Below are 22,201 nucleotides of genomic sequence, written 5' to 3'. Positions count from 1 at the left end.
GGAAGGGAGAAGTGGAGTGAGGGGAGGTGAAAGGGGGTGAGGGGAGGTGATGGGGGGTGAGGGGAGGTGAAGGCCGCTCACTCACCCGTCCGGCAGGTCCCACGTGGATCTGAGGCGGGAGGCAGCGTGTTGTGGCCGCTCCCCCGCTGTGTCCCGGGCGCCACCATCTTGAGCACTCGGCGCCGCGAGGCAGCCTGCCTGGCCACTGGCTGTTCCCCCGCCGGGGAGGGGGGGGCATGTATATGTGTGTGGGGGGGGGGGGGAGAGGTGGGAGATATAGAGGGGGGGTCTCGCACGGCCGCTGACACTGGGTGGGGGGGCGCTGAAGGGGTAATAATAGTGTGTGTCCCGCTGACTGTAGCGGCGCCGGGGGAGGGGGGGGTCGGGGTGAAAGCGCGGGAGACACGGGGAGAGGAGGAGGTGCGCGCGGGTGCTGCTAACACTGTGAGCCCCGTGTGTGTGTGTGTGTGTGTGTGTGTGTGTGTGTGTGTGTGTGTGTGTGTGTCCCTGTGTGTGTGTGTCCCTGTGTGTGTGTGTCCCTGTGTGTGTGTGTGTCCCTGTGTGTGTGTGTGTCCCTGTGTGTCCTTTGGCCCGTCACTGCGCCTCAGGCCAATGAGAGGTGTGCGGGGGCGGGCGGGCCAAGGGACCAATGAGATTTCCCCTAGGGACACCGGACATCCAGGCAGGCAAACATACAGTGCTTTCACTAATATAGTATAAGATTATTATCATCATCATCATCTTCAGCCCTTGTCGATCCTCTGCTGGACGAAGGCCTCCCGAAGGATATTACAGGTACTGCGGCTGCAGCCTCTTCTCCATGTGGCTCCAACAATATTTTTGTATTTCCTCGACCCTGTGACGGTAGGGGCAAAATGGCCAGTGGCTAGTATATTAAAGGTTAAGCCCAGCTATTGCCCCTATCCGTCTGGATGGATCTGCAGGATTTCCCCAAACACAGTGTTTTACTATGTATTACTGTATGTGTAAACCTTTATTCAATGTATTCCTGTGTACTGTAACTGTAACAATGTATTAGGTTGTTCCCTTGGTGTGCAAGGTTAGTAATACTTACCCAGTCTTCCACCAAGGGAACCGGGTTCTCGTTAAGAGGGAGGTGCAGTGCGGGGGACAAAGGGAGAGTGGGGACGGGCGGCCGTCAAGTATCAGACGTTGGTCCAAAGAACGGAGCTTCTGTCTGCCCCAGTCACGGAGGCGTCTATCTCGGGAGATATGAGGCCGGCCACGGGGACGGTTGCTGGGTATGAGCACCATGGGCGCTGTTCCGATTGGCTGGTTTGAAATTCCCACTCTTCTGTAAGCCCGCCCCTGGGGGCCATCCTGTCTGCAATGTCCCACCCTCAGCCCGTATTGGCCACCACAGGGGAGCCAGAGTGCATGATCGGGAGGCGGAGCTATGACATCACGGGGTCAACAGGGGTCGAAGCGCCAACGTCAATGTCACGCCATCAGCGTCAACGTCACGGCGCCGACGTCAACGTCACGCTGCTTCACCCTGATTGGATGTTGGCAGCCACGTGACGTCCTCAGCGTGGCCTGAAAAAAATTTCTCCTGTCGGATGAAAATCCCTGCGCCTCAGCACGCCTGTGGACACTCGCGGAAGCCCCCTCTCAAGACTTCCTCATTGAGGATGACGGGGCTCATCGCGGAGCGTCCGCACTGCTCAGCGCTGTCGGTCCTTCTATGGACGCAGCCATAGATAGGTAGGTAGGTAGATAGAAAAGGAAATACTTTGTTAAAAAAAAGTATTTGCTATTGTAATGGTTTAAACCTCCTAAAAATGCTGTTTCTCTGTATAACAAGATAATGACCTCCTGTATTTAAGTCACGTTTCCCCTACCAGCTTTCTCAATGCACTTAGAGAAATAAGTAAGCCCTGCAGGGATCATCCAAGCAGAATGACAAACGTCTTGGAATTAGAGCTACAATGAAGAGGACGTCACCTTCTAGAACATTGACGTGTGTCTGTCACAAGGGGGATTACCTGTAACTGCCACCAGCGGGATACAGTGCAGAGCACGACATGGAAACTGAACTCGTAACTTTCATGTCACACGAACAAAGCAAAATGAAAGACATGAGACTTACAACGACTTAGATCATCAAAGATTCGTTCCTCTGGTGGCAACTTAACGAGGTCTCAAAGGTGCAGGAAATGCTGGAGAGAGCAGTGTTAAATTCAGCACAGGGAAACCAAATTCCATTAGAAACAATGGGATGTATTTTGCTGACACATGTCAGGCAGAAATCATACTACAGAACTGCGAAGTAATCAGAAGAGATGGATGTTCAGATCGCCTTTTTATAAGCTTATCGCCAAAGTTGTGCTTAAGGCAGCTGTCCCAGTAATATCCCTGTTGAAGTAAATGCTAAGTGATGCTGCTCCGTGAATATGTCCCGTACCTTCAATGTAACCTACACACATGCTGCTTACTGAACGTGATACACCGTCTTCTTATTTAATGGTGGGAATCCAGCCTTAACGATTCATTCAGCCTTATAACGTGTTGGCGTATGCTCTGGTAGCTGAAGAGCTTAAAGAGGTAGACTTGGGACCAGATTCAAGAAGCTCCTGGAAGTGACTTCACGATAAGCCTAACCGTGTATCTTCAAAGGACAATAGCGTCACGTTGCCATGTTTTCTCCCGTGAAGAGCACTGCGTTAATTATAACGGCCGTTAGTGATAATTACATGCATAGGAGGCGTTACAATTACAGTGCAAAGCTACAAACGTCTGTAAAAGGGTAACGGGGGGGAATAAACATTGTCATACTTAAACTCTGCGTTATTCACATTTAGACCCTGAAATAGGGCTGTTACGGGGTCTGGGGGGATGTGACGCTAGTGTTAAGCATGAGTTACTAATTTGAATGGGAGTAAAGGCGCACTAAAGCTTAGCACCATTTAGCAGATATGAGCCACCGTGTTATTTCCTTCTCCTCTCTCTCTCCACTTGAGTAAAACACCTATTTCAGGGCCAGGATCAGAGTTAAAGGAAGACATACTTAAGATCATGTGAGAATGTGCCGTTATTCTACAATAACTTGACGTAAAGCCTAAACCAATGAGATGTAGAACGGCGGTTGTTTTCGCATATAATTAGTGTAGCAGGGTACTCCCTTACCTCCATAGGGAGCCGGTTCCATGGCTCAGGAAGATCGGGAGAAGTTGTTGCGGCCATCTTGAAGTTGCCGCCGCATGTATTAGGGGACTGTGTGTAGCGCGGTGGCGGCCATGTTGGGGTTGGCGCTTGACGGAAAGGTTCAAAGAAGAGAATCTCCTCCGCGGGACAGAGGGCAGTTGAACTGGACCAGTGGAAGGAGGAGTTAGTGTCCAGGGAGCTAGTCAAGCTTCCTAGACAAGGCCAGAACCTAACCCCTAGGGCCCAGACAGTCCCTCACTGTAGCTGCGTATTGTAGGGACCCCCACAGCATAGGAATTACCCCTGTAGTGAGATACTCCAGCGAAGCAGGACAGCAGACTGTGAGTGAGTTACTCCAGCTGGAGGGAGCACCGCATGGCGGCCTGGACATGAGGCGTGAGGGGCTTGGTGCCGGAGACCCTGCGGCGTGGGACCCGGCCCCCATCTTCCTTGTGAGCATTTCCTGCTTACAGGCCTGTACCAGGAAGGTAGACGTGCACCAACGATACACAGGGGAGGGTAGCGCTGCCCTCACATATACATTTGGGACAAGGGAGGCTCTGATGGACACTGGGTTCTAGGTGCTCAGATCACCCTAAGGATTGTGGGAACAAGCCCCGTATTGTATTGTTATTGTGTTGTTATTGTCGTTATTATTGCTGTGTTGCATATTATTATCTTATTACTATGGGACCATAGTAAAGGAGTATTGTATACCCTGTTGTGAGTGTGATTATTTGGGGTATACAGTATAGGTATACCGGTTCCCGTGAGGAGCGACCCCGCCTACGCTGGGAACCATTGGTGGAGGCGCTGCACCCATTCACCCCAGGCTCCCTAGGAGTGGAGGCTTAGGCCCCTTGTACGCCTAATAGGTAGCACCATAGCACATAACGCCTGCAGTTTCCCTTAGGGGTAGGGAAGGGGTGTTACACTAGCTTTGTAGATACGCGTTAACCTGAGGTAAAGCAACGTCCGTTATTGTTTTAGGTGACGTTAGGGTTCCCAGGTGTCCAGTATTGGACCGGACTGTCCTGTATTTGGACACTGTCCAGTAAAAAATGAGAGGTAATACTGGACATGTATGTGTATCCCGGTATTACCTCTCTGGACATAGTGACCTGACCGCCTTGGGGGGGACACAGGAGTTCCCCATGCAGGGAGAGAGCAGGGCTGTTGCTAGGGGGCTGGCCAGTTTCCTTCCATCCTGATTGGCTGCATGACCCAGCAGCAGCCAATCAGGAGGAGGTGTCGGGAGAATGGGGGTGGGGCAAAGGAGAGGAGGAAACAGCATGGAATGGAGAAGTGAAATGGGTGTGGGTAGAGGTGTGTGTGTATGTCTCAAGCATGTCGAACCTTTTACCATTGTGCCCAGTATTTTCTGAGAAGTCACCTGGTAACCTTATGTGAAGCAACTAAGCCTGGATTCAACTGAGTTTAGCAGATCCAGCCCTGACTTGTGATTACTGATCAAGTCACAGCATAGCAGCATCCGACTGGGATAGCAACAAGTGACACGCGCTCCTTTTCCGGCTGTCACCACCCTGCAACCTGTTATTACAGAGCCAACCCAGTGTCCCGCCCTCCTCCCTGTGTTATTTCCTTCCCTCCCTTTGTGTATCTCCAGTGCACACCAGCCCTATACAAGGCCAGAAAGTCCCAAGACCCAGGGCACGGTTCCGTACAGACATGAGCTGGGGCAGAAGACAGCCACTACGACCCCATAAGCCTCCGATTATCATCTTTCTGTGACTTGTGGTTCCCGTCCATTGCTGTTCTACAAAAGCTTTCGTCCCCCCCCCCCCCCCCCCCCCCCCCCCCAAGGCAGATACAATCAGGGATATGGGTAGTAGTGCAGTGATTTATTTATTTATAAAATGCTTCACCAGGAAGTAATACGTTGAGAGTTACCTCTCGTTTTCAGGTATGTCCAGGGCACAGAGTTATAATGACAAATAATACATGGTTACAAATACATAGTTACATAAGTGAGCAGGTTATACATTATATACAAGACATTGCAGGCACAGTTAGAGATAATATATATTATTGGCGTATGTAACAGTTACAGACCAGATTAAAATGTGAGACCGCTTTAAGCCGTGCGACGGTGACGCGACCGTTGACATCACCCATCGCCACTAGCGAAAGATAAACTTTCGTTTTAAGCGAAGCCGCTGGCGACAAGGCCAGTGACGTCACGAAGGGGGCGGGCAGCGTTCTCTGATTGGTTGAGAGACAGTCACATGTGGCGACTGTCTCTAAAAAATCAAATAGACCTGGCTTCCAAATGTTTGGGTCGCTTCATTGCTCCGTCGCGCTTACTATAAGCGCTTGTGACGGAGTCAATGGATTTGTTTTGGAGCGACATCGCGTTGCCGTCGCCAGGCACTATAAGCGCAGCTTTAGTTTTGAAAGAACTTAGACTGGTGGCGGCTGCGAGAGTCTCCGGGAGATTGTTCCAGTTTTGGGGTGCACTGATGATTACAGTGATGTATTAACCGCATTGTAGTGGGGAGGTGAAAGTGTGTGATACTCAGGACCATGATACACCACAGCTTTAAAATGACATATTATTTCATTGGTGCCATTATTTTCAGTGCAGCAATGTAAGAGACAAAATACAGTCTCACACACACACACACACACACACACACACACACACACACACACACACACACACACACACACACACACACACACACACACACACACACACACACACACACACACACACACACACACACACACACACACACACTTTAACATTTTTAATGCGTAGGAAAATGTTACCGAAAATGTTAGGATTAAAAAATGACTCAAAAGGCTGAAGGAGGGCATTGGCCTTTGAAGTGGGTAAACTCCATTCCAATCCCATTGTCCGCTCTCCTTGGGATGTGGGGTAAATCACTTAATCTCCCTGTGCCTCAGGCACCAAATTTAGAGTGTAAGCTCTAGAGGGCAGGGATTTATTGCACAGCGCTGCGTGCACTGTCAGTGTAAAAAAAAAAAGTGTGCGTTATCTATAATAATGTAAAAATCGAGCCAGTTACATTCATCGTACATTAAACCCCTGCACCGCTTGGAATATGGTGCAGGGAATCGAAGGGTTAACGGTGCACTGTTCCGAGATTTCTCTGCCTTCCCAACTGGAACACGTGGTATTATTGCGCAATCCCGGGTTTGACTGCACATTTCTGACTGGTCCAACCTTCCCCTGCTTACAGAGCTAAGAACCTGGAGCTTCCACAAACAACCCGGTTACAGGTAACGCTCAGAACATCCGCCAAACCTTAACGCATGAAGGCGCCCGCGGCCACTGCAGCTGTGGGCAATCTATATTACCGTGAGCTAGAATTGACTGGATCAGGGGTGGCAAATTCCAGTTCCCGAGGGCCACCAACAGGTCAGCTTTAAAGGATATCCCTGCTTCAGCACAAGTGGCTCCGTCAACAATTGAGCCACCTGTGCTGAAGCAGGGCTATCCTTAAAAGCTGAATATTGGTAATAAAATATTGGAATACTACCGATACGGCTAATGCTATGCAGTCAGAACTGTAATGCTTCTCATACGCAGTGTTTTTTTGTACATTGCTTTTATTTCTCTTTTTATACAAATATCGTTTTAACAGCTTGTCTTTACTGCAACTTATTTTCACTAAAAATGTTTTTCTACAAAATCAACCTGTTTTTCTACAGCAGTGGCCAACTTCAGTTCTCAATGGCCACCAACAGGTCAGGGATATCGCTGCTTCAGCACAGTCCCTGATTCAGCACAGGTGGCTCAATCAGTCAAAGACTGAGCCACCTGTGCTGAAGCAAGGATATCCTTAAAACCTGACCTGTTGGTGGCCCTTGAGGGCTGGCGTTGGCCACCCCTTGTTTAGATATTCGGCACCACTGTCCAGTACACCAGGCGCATTTGCACATGACGGGGTTCAAATTTCCACCCTCTCCAAAAACTGCCGTTTCAGGGTGTGCAGCGGCACAGACAGGGTGTGCACTGTATATAGACAGACGGATTTTAATCATCACACGGCTTAAAGGCAGATAGTGTTAAAGAAAGAACTGTGCCCTAGTTCTGAACAAAGGCGAGTGCTAAAAAGGTGCAAAGTCCCAAAGTCTTTGGAAAGAGTAGGAAAAGAGAAGGCTAAGAGAGCCTTACCTGAAGTTTACGCATCCAATGTGAAGACCATGTGTGTCCTGACAAACAGAGCAGAGCCCTCCACAGTTGGTAAGGTAATTCCTCGCTTCCCCTCCTTTCTCTCACTCCTTCTCTTATTTCCCTTCTTCGTGGTAATTGTTCATAGCTCAGGGGTGTATCCAACACGCTGCTGTGCTATTGCCAAGAACGGTGATATTTCTCACTGTCTGTGTGCGGAGAATCCCCGCTTCCTCCAGGTACCTGTCTATCTGATTTCTCTGGCACAGTAAATGTTCCCCCTCTGTGTCTCTCTCTCCCTCTCGCTCTCAGAAGAAAGCAGGATTTCTGCCAGCCGCTGGGAGGGACCAAATGATTTCTAGCCGTTCCGTCAAGGTGCATAGACAAACACAGGTATATAGTTTCTCCTTTTGTTGGTGCATAACCTTTGATATATGCCATTGTTCGGCAGCTCATATTTCACAAGGCTATGAAATACATGCACGTTTCATAAAAACCTGAGCATGCAAATGTTCCATGTGAGGAGGGACCTTTTCGTTCAGGTGCTGTTCTCTGAAGTTGCAGATTTTGGTTCGAGGCCCAGTGACCCCGCTCCACACAGTCACTGTATCTACCTGTACCGCATTAGTTTCACTTATTTAAAATAATCTACCAGTCGAGGCAAATAAATATGCACTTTTGAATTGAAACGTGTCCGGGGATATATGACCGAGACACCAAAACGATATTAGCCGAGTGTATTAATGCCAGGATTCAGCTACTCACATCGTTATTTTTTAAGAGCAAGTTTCGTAAATTCGTTTAGATTTATTTATTCAATGTTTTACCAGGAAGTAATACATTGAGAGTTACCTCTCGTTTGCAAGTATGTCCTGGGCATAGAGTTAAGATGACAAATAATACATGGTTACAAATACAGTTACATAAGTGAGTAGGGTAAACATTATATACAAGACATTGCATGCACAGTTAGAGATAATATATATTATGGGCGTATGTAACAGTTACAGACCAGTTTAAAATGTGAGACAGCTTTAATTTTGAAAGAACTTAGACTGGTGGTGGCTGTGAGAATCTCTGGTAGGTTGTTCCAGTTGTGGGGTGCACGGTAAGAGAAGGAGGAGCGGCCGGATACTTAGCTGAACCTTGGGACCATGAACAGTCTTTTGGAGTCAGATCTCAGATGATAAGTGCTGCATGTGGTAGGGGTGAGGAGCTTGTTCAGATAGACGGGTAGCTTGCCCAGAAATTATTTGAAGGTAAGAAAGGAAAGATGAACTTTGCGCCTAGACTCAAGTGACGGCCAATCTAGTTATTTGAGCATTTCGCAGTGACGCGTGTTGTAGTTGCATTGGAGAACAAAACGGCATATTGAATTGTAGAGGGTATCAAGTTTGCTAAGGTGGGTTTGGGGTGCCGAGCCGTATACTATGTCTCCATAGTCTATCATTGGCATCAACATCTGCTGTGCGATACGCTTTCTGACCAGCAGATTTAGGGAGGATTTGTTCCTGTAAAGTACACCTAGTTTGGCATAGGTTTTGGATGTCAGGGTATCAATGTGCATCCCAAATGTTAAATGGGAGTCAAACCATATGCCCAAGTATTGGTTCTGATTGGGAGCTCAGTCATTGGAAGCTTTAAAAATTTAGTCTTGGTCCCAAATACCACTGTTACAGTCTTGTCAGTATTTAAAAACAGCTTATTTTGGGGAAATCCAATTTTCATGTCTCAAAAAGTCAGATTGAAGTATGTGTTCAAGGTCGGAGAGGCTAGGGCTGTGTGCATATAGGATTGTATCATCTGCATACATGTGTGTTGAAGCTCCCTTAAAAGCTTTGGGAAGATCTTTGATGAACACTGAGAACAGTAGGGGCCCCAGAACAGAGCCTTACGGGACACCACAGGCCTTTGCAAAATCTAGGAATATTTCCCCAGTGAGTGGTCACAGTTCTATTCCACACTGGATTTCATTGCAAACTTTTAGCAGGGTAGTTACCGTGGAGTGGAATTGGCTAGGGAAATTTGTCTTGGTATAGTCATCGCTTAATTGGTAGTGGACACATTTTTCCATGACTTTGGATAGGATTGGGAGAAGGGAGATTGGCCTGTAGTTTGAGACAGTGTTTTTGTCCCCACTTTTGAAGATTGAGACAACTCTGGCAGTTTTCAAGGTCTTAGGAATATGGCTGCAGACAGAATAGAGTTGACTATGGAAGCAATTGGTTTGGCAATGGCTGGGGCACCAAGTCGTAGGAACTTAGATTGCAGTAAGTCAGGTCTACATTGGCTGCTTAGTTTTAATTTGAGAAGCGCTTGTGTAATCTCCTCTTCGGATACTGGGACAAATTGAAAATTGTGAGCATTGTTGGGAGAAGGTGGGGCTATAGGCGTACTCTCAGAATGAGGTTCATGTTTGTGGTTTGGGATGCGTTTCGCTAATAAGTTAGTAGCACACCCCACAAAGTAGTCATTGAATGCATTTGCAATGTCAGTGGGATTTCTCCTCCTCAATGATATTACTTGGCTGTTGATGGCTAGGAGGCTGGAATATATTCTATAAATAACGATGCTCCCTAAAAAATTACCGCAATTGTATATCTGATTGTCGGTATGTTGTGCGACAGTGTGTGAAAAAAAGTGTGTCCTACTTTCAGGAACATTTCTTTTTGTCTGGTGAGCTCTGCCACAAAGAAGTAATTACTGCGTCAGTGATATAAGAATACTGATCTCGGGGGAACAATTCTAGCGGGATCCTTATCTGGAAAACGTACTTAGAAGTGAAAGGGCCACAAGCTGTCGTTTTAGTCATTTACCTACTTCAAAATAATTATATTTCAACATTTTTTGCCAGCACTTAACATATCTGTACTAATTATATATATTTATATATATTTATATATATTTACAAACCACTGAGTTTTAGAGTGAAAAATGTAGCTTCCTAAGCCACAGGTATGACATTAACAGGAGCAGCGTCCAAGGGCCACATCAGGGCCCCTCGCGGGCGCCAGGTGAGGAGTCCTGCTGTATGAAACATGTATTTATCCTGTTACTTTATATCTAAGTCTTAACCTGGTACACACGCCAAGACTGGAGCAACACACCTCGATACATTAGATCAGGGGTGCGCAAACTTTTCCCCGTGTGCGCCTCCTCCCTCCTCTTACCATATCTCCGGCGTCATTTGATGTTGCGTTGCCATGGTGACGCGTCACCCGAAGTGATCAGAGTCCAGGTAAGATAACTTACAGAGGCCTTGCGTGGTCCGCCGGCACTTAATTGCTCTGGGGAATAGCGCAGGGCCTCTGTAAGTGCTACGCCGGCCCCCATATAATCTCATGCCTCCCCAGTTTGCACACCCCTGCATTAGAGTGTAAGCTCTTTGGTTCAAGGTCTCCTGTAGCCTTATGTTGTCACGTACCTGTTGCACTTATTCCCATTGCTTGCGATGTACAGTATTTACCTCCTGCTGTAATGTTGTAAAGAGCTGTGTACATGGCTGGCCCTGTGCAAAAAATTATATATTGTCACTAAGGCCGCGCTTATAGTCCTGGCGACGGCGACACCGGGTCAAAACAGGTTAATGCAATCCGTTGCGTGCGCCTATAGTGTGTGCGACCACGTCGGTGCGATACAGCGACCAAAATCGCTGAATTCAATGAAAATTTATTTTTTCCGGCCACTGCCGAGTGACGTCAGAGGGCACGTGAGCGGTTCAGCCAATGAGGGCAAACCGCTCACGGCCATGCCCCCCACCACACCCCCTAGTCGCCATCTATTGTCTCCTACACTATAGGCAGAAATCGCTATGACAACGGCGACGGATGAAGTCACGCGGGCGCGTCTCCATAGCCGGGAGAGATACATGATAAAAAAAATGCCTCTCTTTGCAACAACATAGCGCCAAACGAAAAATAGGTGTCTATTCACTGAAATGTTATAGCCATTATTAACCATTTTGAATGCCGGCTAACGATAGGATAAGCATTTGTTTCAGTGTGTACATTCCTATTAGTACTGTATAGAATCTATGCACAGAGTAGCTCGGATGAAGACTTTTCTTAACAGTTGAATAATTACCAGTCCCGCTGCATTAATAATACAATTACAGTTTGGGGTTCCCAAACATATTCAGCATATTAAAACCTTAAAAACCCTTTTGGTGCCAGAGACAGGTTTCATCACAATGTGTTTCTTCTGTCAGCAAAGTGATTTTAATGCAGCAATACAAGCGGACCCTGTCTTGAATTGAAGCAGGGGGTCTCCAGAGCTGAACCCCATTCATTTCAGCTCCCGGGACCCCCTGCTTCCTGAAATATGTACCTCGGTAGAGGGTGCCAGTAGCAGCTCCGGCAGGGTAGCTGGGGTTCTTGTAATGGTGGCATTCAAAGCTCCCGTTCCCGCCAATAGGAAACCGTGACATCATCTGGTGCGGCTTCCTATTGGCCCATATGATCAGGACCTTTAAACAGCACCGCGATACCGGCACCCCCCTTTGGAGGTAAGTATCGCGGGAAGCAGGGAGGTGCCGGAGCTGAAATGAATGGGGTTCACCTCCAGAAACCCCCTGCTTCAATCCCATGGTAAACAAATGCGCTCACACAAAATGGCCGCTTGGTTTGCTGCTTTAATATAGAGTTCTAGGGAGTACAGGGCGAGCTGGTTGAATTGAAGAGTTGAATTCTCTGGAGGTGGATTTCCCGACGGGATGTCTTTTGAGGCCTATGTATATATAGTGGTATGCAGTGAGTACACAGTGTAAAATAAACACGTGTGCAAGGCTCGTACAAACGTCTGCCTGGGATCCACGTTCAAGTGTATGTCTGTGTGGATACTGTCAATGTTTATTACACAGATTATCTATACGTTTAGACAGTATATATATATATATATATATATATATATATATATATATATATATATATATATATATATATATATATAGTGCAGAATAAATGAGTTCTTCAGTATTAGGTGATACCTTTTTTATTGGACTAACAATTAATGTCATAGGACAAGCTTTCGAGAGTTCTCCTCTCTTCTTCAGGTCAGCAATACTGATTTACACAGGAATCAATGCTAAAACAGTGTAGAGAGAAAAAAACAAAAACAAACAAACAGATATTTACTGTAGATAAGGTCGGGTGTTAAGTGTTTGAAGCCAAGGGACAGTGTCAAAGAAAGGTGGGGAGGGGAAGGGATGCTGGGGGGGGGGGGGGGGGGAGAGAAAGTGTGGATAAGAATAGAGGCAAGCAGGATAATTACAGACAATTTTGGTAGGGTGTGAGAAAACCCATGTCCACATTAAGTCCGTTGGTTTTGGTGTCAAAGAGTCTTATCACTCTGAGCTCAAATGTTTTCCGTTCTTGGGTGCTTTTAAACATTCCATTGAGGATTTTGATTTTTAAATCATTTATGGAATGATCTGGTTGTGAGAAGTGATGTCCCACAGGTGAGCAGTATCTTCCTTCTTCGTGATGGAGTATAGAGTGTCTGTGCATATTCATTCTTCCTTGTAATTTTTGGCTGGTTTCCCCAATGTAGCAGCCTTGGTCACATTTGTTGCATTGAATCATATACACTGTATTCGTGGATGTGCAGCTGTATGATCCTTTAACATTGAATGTTCTATGGTTGTGACTGGCTGTGGGATCCTGGCAAATATGTTTGCAGAGTTTGCAGCGTGTGTTGCTGCACGGTTTTGTGCCGTTATTCATGTCTTTAAAATCGTTGTGAAGTTATATATATACACTGGTACTGAGTACTAACTCTTTTTTGTGACTTATTTACACGTTTTCCCTTTTTAATATAGAAAAAAAGACATTGTAAAATATATATATATATCACAGCTTTTATTGCATATTTATAGGCACATTAAGTTGCCTAAACCTCAAGAAAATGCTGTTCCTTTGTTTAACAAAACAATGCTCTCCTATATTTAAGTTCCACTACCAGCCTTCTAAAGTGCATGGAATCCAATAAGTTACATAGTTACATAGTAAATGAGGTTGAAAAAATACATATGTGTCCATTGAGTTCAACCTATGCTAAATGTAGACGACAGATACTTATTCTATATTTATATTTACAAATATATAGTGTATCTCTATGTTGATACTGTAAATGTATAGCATGCATAATATCTGCACGAGAGATAGATAGATATAGAGAGAGATCTAATTTGCCTCTTAAGCACCTTACCAGATCGACAGATGATAGATTTGTTCAAATATATATATATGTTGAAGGTAAAAAATAGTAACTAAGCAACCGCACAAAATTAGATGCTGTAATAATTGTTGCTTCCTGATCCAAAAGCCACTAATTTCAACTCCAGCAGCTTCTGGTTCCAGAGATACTTCCAGTACCAGTGGTGCCACCGGGTTTAAATCTCCCCGAAGATACTGTAACCTAATGTGATAGCAATACTAACTACTGACAAGCTTTCATCACACAATGCAGAGAATAGTTATAGCATTTTGAGGTAATTGATGATCCTATTACACTTGCAAAGTTTATATCCACCTACTTAAAGTTAGGAAGGGACATAGCCAAAGAGGTTAAACTGAGAAAACACTGAAATAGAAATTCTTATCAAAATAAAGACATTTTTTTTCTTCTAAAGTGCACATTTTTTGGGGGTGTAAATAAATAATTTATTTTCAATTTCTATGTTGTCTTTTCAAACCTCTCCAGGGTCCCACACATACTCATTACCTATCAATACTGTCATTACATCACCTAATTATAGGCGTCCATGTCAAAATGGATAAGAAACAAAAGGTGACGCTGTGTGCTCATTGGCATGTCATTTCCCAGAATCCCTTTCTGCAGTGGAAGCACTATATGCTAAGAGATACTGGGGGAATGCAGGGTGGCAGACCTGTCTGACATGTGAATATGCTCACACGTGATATTTATATTTACTGTATTACCTAATTACAGTTTGCGACTGCTTACAAACAGTTTGCGACTGCTTTCCGTGGCCTCCGTGGGGAGTGCTAAACACATCAGTCTCTTTCTCCTGTGGGTATAGCTAGATTGGTGGCATCATGCAGCCAGGATACCTACCCAATGAAAACATCCCTTTTCCCTGCGGCTTCTCGCATGGTGAACTATTTAACTAATGATCAAGCTGTGCCTAGGCAGGTCCTGAACATGCCTTATTTCCAGAAATGCTTAGTGAGATAGCGTTGCAAATGACAGATTGGTGCTCTGATTACACAGGACCACAATTGCCTTATTAAAACACTGAGAGGTTCATGAAGGTTATGTTCAGTACGCAGTCCCAGCATCAAACTGCAGTTTTAGTCATGCTTCCCCCTGGAGGACACTCGTGGCTATTACACCATCTGCAAGGTTTGGAGAAGACAATTCGTTTAAAGCAGGAGCGGCCAACTCCAGTCCTCAGGGGCCACCAACAGGCCAGGTTTTAATGATATCCCTGCTTCAGCACAGGTGACTCAATCACTGGCTCAGTCATAAAGACTGAGCCACCTGTGTGCTGAAACAGAGAGATCCTGATTACCTGCCCTTGAGGACTGGAGTTGGCCACTCTTGGTAAAGTAACTTATTACATTGAAGAAATAGGATAGGACAATGGATCTGACTTGCTCTTGGATATTTGCACCCAAGAGGCTTCGGGTGGATTGCTCCTTTAATTAAATACAGCGTGCAGACCACAATGCAGCGGGTCCATCTGCTGAATGTTGAACGTTTTACATTTGTATATTGACAATCTTTTCTCGGACATCTTTGCTGCCAGATGGTCTTGCAGCTCAATCATTGATGTCCTTCTTAGTTTTCTATTGTCTATTTCAAGATAAATGTAATGCGAATGATGTATTTTTCCTATATATAGCGCTCCCCGTGCTGAAAGTAAAGTGGTTCCGTTCTGGAGCATCACTCGGTTCATATCCTGTTAAATGTCAATTTTAGTCCGTCCGTAGAATTTTGTAGGTATACTGACCTACCCTGTAAGGTAGGGGGTATGTCCAACTCCTGTCCTCAAGGGCCACCAACAGGTCAGGTTTAAGGATATCACTGCTTCAGAAAAAGGTGGCTCAAACAGTGGCTCAGTCAGAGCCTGTGCTGAAGCAGGGATATCCCTAATACCTGGCCTGTTGGTGGCCCATAAGGTCTGGCGTTGGCCACCCCTGCTGTAGATCTTACAATCTAATTTCAGTGCCTGAGGCACAGGGAGATCGAGTGACTTGCCCAAGTTCACAGGGAGAGAGGACACTGGGATTCACATTGGGTTCGCCCACTTCAAAGGCTGTGACATTACCACAGTGTGAGAGTGAGAGAGTGAGAGAGTGAGAGAGTGAGAGAGTGAGAGAGTGAGAGAGTGAGAGAGAGTGAGAGAGTGAGAGAGAGTGAGAGATGTGCTTAAAATGTTTCCTGTTCAATGCTCCACTGATACATTTCTCCATCAATACAATCCTTTCCTGACCATACCACGCTCTCTCTCTGGTGCTGGAGTGAGATATTTAGTGACGCCCTCCCGCCCGTCATTCAGGTCAGGGAAGGGTTTGTTGGCCAGCAGCAGGCTGGCAGTGTCCTGATGAAGCTCAGACAGCAGTCTGATCTGGAGAAGATAACGCTGTTTCCTAGATAACTTCTGTATACCTGGACGCTGAGCAAAGTTATTCAAGATTGTGGCCTTAAAAATAAATAAGAACACATTCATATTTCATTAAAAGCAGTGGTGATGCCGGCCTATTGGATTTTCATACCTCTAGTTTTTGCTGATGTTAACAAGCCTTGTGCTTTCTGCAGTGATACCTACCTTTAATGTGGCATTCTCTGCTTGTCACTACATGGACAGCTGTCAGTTCCTCTTATGGAAGAGGTGGGGTTTGTGATGCAGGTTCGGAAGGTGCCATCGTTTATTTATGATGTCATAGCTACAACATATTACAAATACAGTTATGGGGTCTCTTCTTAATCTGCTGCAACATCCCACAGAAGATGCATGCTCAGAACCTACGATTCTACAGAACAGAACCATATGGACTCTGCCACTGGAAAAGGCTGCAGCACACAAGCTGTGTGTAGATTCCGGTCAATCTTACAAGGGGGAATGAAAACCCTTTCCCTGCCTGAGGTGCCTGCATGGTACCTAGCAAAGCAATGGCTATCTGGTCGGCATAAGAGGGTTTCCTAATGTCATGTCACTTCTTTTTACCTGTTCTTGCCTTAACTGTTCACCGTAGGTTTGATGTAGATGCTGCCCAGATTCCTCCTGAAGAAGCTTCCATAGCTGTTCTGCCCCCGGCGACTCTGTACGAGGCGTTTCATGTTATCAGGAGTGAGGAAAGTAGTGTCATTATAAAGCCTACCCAGCAAACAGGGGAAACGCAGCAGCATAGCGGCGTATGATTGGAGTTCGCACATTTTAATCTTGTCTGTAACGGTTACATACGCCCATAACACATATCAGTGGTGTTCAACCATTCTTTGGTTAAGGAACCCTATAGTTATATTGTGAAATTCTGCAGAAACCCCAACCCTCTCTAATAGAGCACCTGAGATCAGATGTATTGTAAGGATCCCCAACCCTCTGTAATAGCGAGTCTGAGATCAGATGCATTGTAAGGTACCCCAACCCTCTCTAATAGCGCGTCTGAGATCAGATGCATTGTAAGGAACCCCAACCCTCTCTAATAGCGCGTCTGAGATCATATGCATTGTAAGGAGCCCCAACCCTCTCTAATAGCGCGTCTGAGATCAGATACATTATAAGGAACCCCAACCCTCTCTAACAGTGTCTGTGATCAGATGCATTGTAAAGTCTTCTGTATTTGGTACAATTTGAAAATCAACTGAAAATTGCGGGGAACCCTTTAGGGATGGCCAGGGAACCCAAGGGCTCCTATGAACCCCTGTTGAAAAATATTGCCATATATTGTCCCTAACTGTCCATAAATATAACATGTAACAATATATTTGTCATCATAACTGTGCCCTGGACATGCTTGAAAATGAGAAGTAACTCAATGTATTATTTCCTGGTAAAACAATTGATAACTAAATAAGCAAGATGAGCAGTTTGATTAGCTGCAAGTTTGGGAGGATTTCTGCACTTGAACACACACCGGGATTTACTTATCAAGAAACAAACAGTGTTTTGCGGTTAAACTGACCTCAAGAAAAATGTGTGTGTACAGTCTCAGAACATGGAGACACTTTGTACTTGTTTTTGCTCTGTGATTTTAGTAGTGATAGGAGGAGTTAAGGAATTGCGCAACATATTTTAATGAGATGTATGCAAAGTCACAAGGCCGGTTTAAGACCTTCGCAGGCCCCGGGCACTTTTATTTCTAGAGGCCTGTGTGTCCGATATTTTTACTCATTTTTAGGCTAATTTCATCGTTTTCTTGTTTCTTTCGATACTAGCGATATTTGGCATCGATACTTTTGTGTCGATATTTAAAGGTATCGATACTTGGAAGGCATTTTAAATTAAAATGTGCGGTTTTATCTTATTTTGTGATTTTTTTTTGTTCTAGGTATTTTTTCAAGTGAAATATTGTAGGCCCTAAAAGGTTCGTAGGCCCTAAAATGTTTGTAGGCCCCAGGCACGGTGCCTAGTCGGACTAATGTATAAAGCGGCCCTGAGAGCCAGTATAACCATTCTCACTGATGAGTCCCAGAATGTGGAAACAGCTGTCGGTGAGTAGGTTTAGTGGCTATAAATTCTTTAACCCAGGCTGTGCTGAAAAGCTGTGGGGCGACCTATGGGCGAGGCAAGCAAGGTGGCTGCCTTGGGACCCGTGCCTTCGGGCGGCCTGCACTCCCTCCTCTCTCTCCTCCTTACAGCGCCGGGATCCAACTTTCACTCGACCAAAGGGGAAAAAAAATGGAGGACGGAGCATGGGCTCCTATCCGGTCAGAAATTGGATCCCAGCGCCGACAGGAGTGAGAGGAAGGAGCGCGGGGCCCCCGGACCGGCAGAGAGGTGGGTGTGTCTGGGTGGTGTATGTGTATCCTCTTACTTTCTCAGTGGGCCGCCTCCTGCAGTGTTGCATTACCATGGCAACGTGACATCACGACGCCATGCTGCCGCCAAGCTGCCGGAGGGCTGCTCGTCTAGGCAAGTCCCTCTTATTTCCTAAAGGGGAGCTCCGCTGGCAGCATGCCGCGTTGGGCCCCGCAAAGCCTAAGACCGGCCCTGGTGTAAGCTTATAGGGGTGCATGTTAAAATGGACATGAAGCAAAAGGTGACACTGTGAACTCATTTGCATGTCATTACCCAGAATCCCTGGGTGCTGCCGTGGAAGCATTGAATGATGAGATAATGGTGAAAAACAGGGTGGCAGATCTGTCCGAGACGGGAATTTGCTCACAAGTGAGATTTTTTATTTACTGTACAATGAGATGCAGAATTTGATACATCTCTTCTTTTTTCCCCCCCTTTTATCTAAGCTCCACCAAGTCTGAGATAGAGTCGCCTTCTCTAGCCAACGATTTGCAATTTGATTGACAAGTTTAATTCATTTGATGCCAATACAAGCAGAAATGGTCAAATTCTTTGGCAGGGCATCAAAGTGAACATGACTGTGCCTTGATACACAGAGCTCAATGGGCAAAGATTCGTGAAGCTCCGTTAAGGGAAATCGGAGCTCAGCAGCGTTAACGGTCCTACAAGTCAATGGCAGTTAACGCTGATCAAGCTCGGATATCCCTTACCGAAGCTTTGCGACTCCCCACCCAGTTCCTTGGTTGAGAGTTACTACGAATATTTACCTGCCATTCCTTCCAGGATCCTCTGTAAGGAGGAGCTCATCCTGAATTCCATTGGTGGAGGGTTTAAAAAATATTCAGCAGCCTCACGCCCCAGAATACTTTAGGGAGAAGAGTGATCAATCTTAATGTATTGCATTTTGCCATTTGGATAACTGAAAGACACTTTTGACAGTATACATTAAAAAAAAGGAGATACATCTATGGTTAGTTGCCTCCATTTTATGATTAGAAGGGGGTTGCCGTTACCTAGTTTGATAACAGGGCTAAATATATATGGAAATTGACATGAGAGGATGGGATGTCCGTGGGGTGACAGAATCATTACCCCATTTGGGCATTAGTGGAGAGTGAACCAAATCTTTTGAGAAGTGTTTTCATGGTCGTACCCTCTGGACCATGAGACTGAACACTACGCTGGGCGGAAAAGGTCTATTTCGTCTGACCTTTGTGGCGTTCTGTGGATTTAACTAGATAACCTCCTAGTTACTCACCCACGCAACTGTTGACTATAATGTGGTGTGGGGCTGGATTGTGTCTCTTCTTCTTCAATTTCCTGCAGCATTTCACCCAGATTGTGACCTAGAAGAAGGCTTTCTCCAGAGCCAATTCTGTTGGAGTCCATGAAGACTTTCCTGCTGCCAGGATTGGTATTCCAGTCTGGACAAAGCTCCCAGCAGTGCAGAGGAAAGAGGAGATACACACATTACATTATTCTTCTGTTGGATGTTGGACTTCACTAGCTTCTCCTACATATGGACTGGAGAACTCCTTTTTTGTGTTATAGCATGGACAAAATCCTTCACAATACCGCCATTTCCACACAATAGCCCTCCCCAACAAACACTCTTACATCCCCCAACACTCTCAGAGACACAGAAATGTACCCAAGACATGTAAGCTTAAAGGATTCTGAATATCTGGGACTTGTGATCCTATTGCAAGAACTGGGAACAACAATTAAACTCAGCGTTTTGCAATCATTAAAGCATTAGCAAACATTTTAGATACACGGACCTTCAAATATGTAGATGTAATGCAATGGGTTTTGCAACCAGGGCCTATCACTTCAGAGGTCAGCATTTAAATCCTCTTGCTCACAGCCCCTATGAAATTTGTTGTGTGTCTAGATGTCTCTCTCATGCTAGACAAGAGATCAGCGCCTCGGTTACCCATGAAATCTTTCCTAGCAATTCTCCCTTACCATGGACTGTGTTCCTTCTCCTCTGTGCTGCTACAATGTATGAAATATTACAGGGCTCTCTGCACTCTCTTATTGTCTGGGGGAAGAGTTGTCATGGTGACCTCTCGCTCGGTCTCTCGCAATAGCGCTCCCTCGTTCTCCTGGTAATTATTAATGACATAAAGAGCACGGGTTGTCTCACGGCCATGCAACCTTGTTGTAACCCCACTGATCTAGAGATGGGAACCATGGAGCGGAGAGGCCACGGGATCAAGAAAGGAGCGAGCGGAGAGGGCGTGGAGCAGCATATAAATGATCGTTACAATGCCAACAGTCCAGGTTATCGGGGAAAACCAACTCGCCTGCTACAAACGGAAGAAAAGATCACTAACAAATGGAACGAGCATGACAATACTTGGTACAATTAAGTACCATTATTTTAGATTTAAAATAAAAAAATAATGTTATATTTAGTTTTAAACCTATCCCAGCTTCAGATTGCAAAGCCAGTATAAGCAGCCTCACACTGATGAGACACAAATAGTCGAAATAGCTGTCTGTGAGTGGGTTTGCTGGCTCTGCACTTCTTTAACCCAGGCTGTGCTGCAAAGCTTTGTAATGTGGCATGTATAAGCTCATAGGGAGTCCATGTTATAATGGATAAGAATTAAAGAGTGATGTCATTACCCAGAATCCTTGGCTGCAGTGGAAGCATAAACGTGTAGATAAATTTGGTATACAGGAAGTGCCCTGAACTTGAATAAAACAAGAGGAGTATGTTTTATGCCTCACTGACTAGTACATTGAACACTCTATGCCTCAAATGAGCGACGCAGAAATGGTCATTACGAGGTATGCAACATTTCCACTGAAGTTCCATAATATTTTCCTGCTGTTTTAAAACAGCAAAGTATGTGTAGCCTGGTCTTTCCTTTATCCCTCCTTACCTCCGCTGCAGCGGGGAACCTGCCGGGCAGTCAGGGAGGTTGTAGGGGCGACCCGGCCGCAGGAGCGCCTCGGAGGGTAGTCAGTAAGGCCGCCGCCATTTTGTTGGTGTTCACGCATGCGCAGGATAGGTTTGCACATGTGCAGATGGTAGCTAGAGTTGCGGTGGCCATCTTGCTACTCCTCGCGCATGTGCAGTACATCGGGAACGGCGGCAATTACACACAAGGGCTCCGTAAGGGACTACAAGCCCCATAAGGCATAGGGGCTGAGGGTCACATGAAGGCGCACAGCCAATAGGGCTGCGGGATTCCCCTGCCGGCGAGATAGATACAATTGGCGCACTTACACCACGCTAGGGAGTCAGGAGCAAGACGCAGAGGAGAGAGGTAGGGTCCCAGCAGCCCAGGGACTAGGCCAGCTTTCTCCTATAGGCCCCAGATAGTCCCAGACTCACAGTAGGTACCTGCAGCTGTATAGGGAAAGCCATAGTTAAGGAAACTTTCCCTGTATTGTGTAGTGCCAGGGCCACAGTGTCTACGCCACGCAGCGACGCATAACTTGTGGTCTGGAACCAGATCACCTACGTTCAGAGACTATGGTGGGACGCTCCTGCTGGAGGCCAACCCCACGCGGAGGCGGAAGGCGTCGTTGGAGCAGACCGATCATTGATTGTTCAGCTACACCCGGGTGCTGGAGCCCCGGGCAGGTATACCAACAAGTGCACCAACAGTTCACAGGCTAGTGCTACGCCTCATACTTTGGGTGGGACTGAGACTAGGACTCTGGTGCTCCTGCACCCCAAGTAAAGTGGGAATACTCTGCAGGGATATATATCTGTCAATATAGAGTATGCGTTGTGTGGTGGTACTGTTATGCTGATAGGTGTCCAGTAAATACTGTTGTACCATAACCTGTGTGTATAATTACAGGGTACAATTGTTCCTGTGAGGGGCTTTCCCGCTACGCTTGAATCCCTCTCAGGTGGAGGCGCTGCA

The 22,201-nt window shown here is 46.1% G+C and overlaps 1 protein-coding gene and 1 long non-coding RNA gene across 5 annotated transcripts in view; one reads left to right on the top strand and one right to left on the bottom strand.

The window, feature by feature from the left end:
* LOC142468195 (laminin subunit beta-1-like) overlaps positions 1-7,654 on the bottom strand; it is an 82,631-nt gene extending 74,977 nt beyond the window's left edge. For all 3 annotated transcript variants that reach the window (XM_075574445.1, XM_075574444.1, XM_075574443.1), the window contains exon 1: positions 7,331-7,654. Coding sequence is in view for 1 of the 3 variants with exons in the window: in XM_075574443.1 (XP_075430558.1) it covers positions 7,331-7,345 (15 nt within the window). In the remaining 2 variants the exon portion in view is untranslated. The remainder of the gene's footprint in view (positions 1-7,330) is intronic.
* Positions 6,344-21,878, top strand: LOC142468196 (uncharacterized). 2 transcript variants are annotated; one of them, XR_012788599.1, is made up of 4 exons: positions 6,344-6,432; positions 7,640-7,720; positions 17,842-18,004; positions 19,638-21,878. It is a non-coding gene; the product is annotated as an uncharacterized LOC142468196 (long non-coding RNA). The 2 variants fall into 2 exon arrangements; XR_012788598.1 differs by having other exon boundaries at positions 17,842-21,878.
* Positions 21,879-22,201: the final 323 nt, after the last annotated feature.

This window comes from Ascaphus truei, chromosome 17, assembly GCF_040206685.1.
Source record: "Ascaphus truei isolate aAscTru1 chromosome 17, aAscTru1.hap1, whole genome shotgun sequence".
Lineage (NCBI taxonomy): Eukaryota > Metazoa > Chordata > Amphibia > Anura > Ascaphidae > Ascaphus > Ascaphus truei.
Note: the sequence above shows the minus strand (reverse complement) of the source record. Positions and strands in the feature narration are given on the sequence as shown.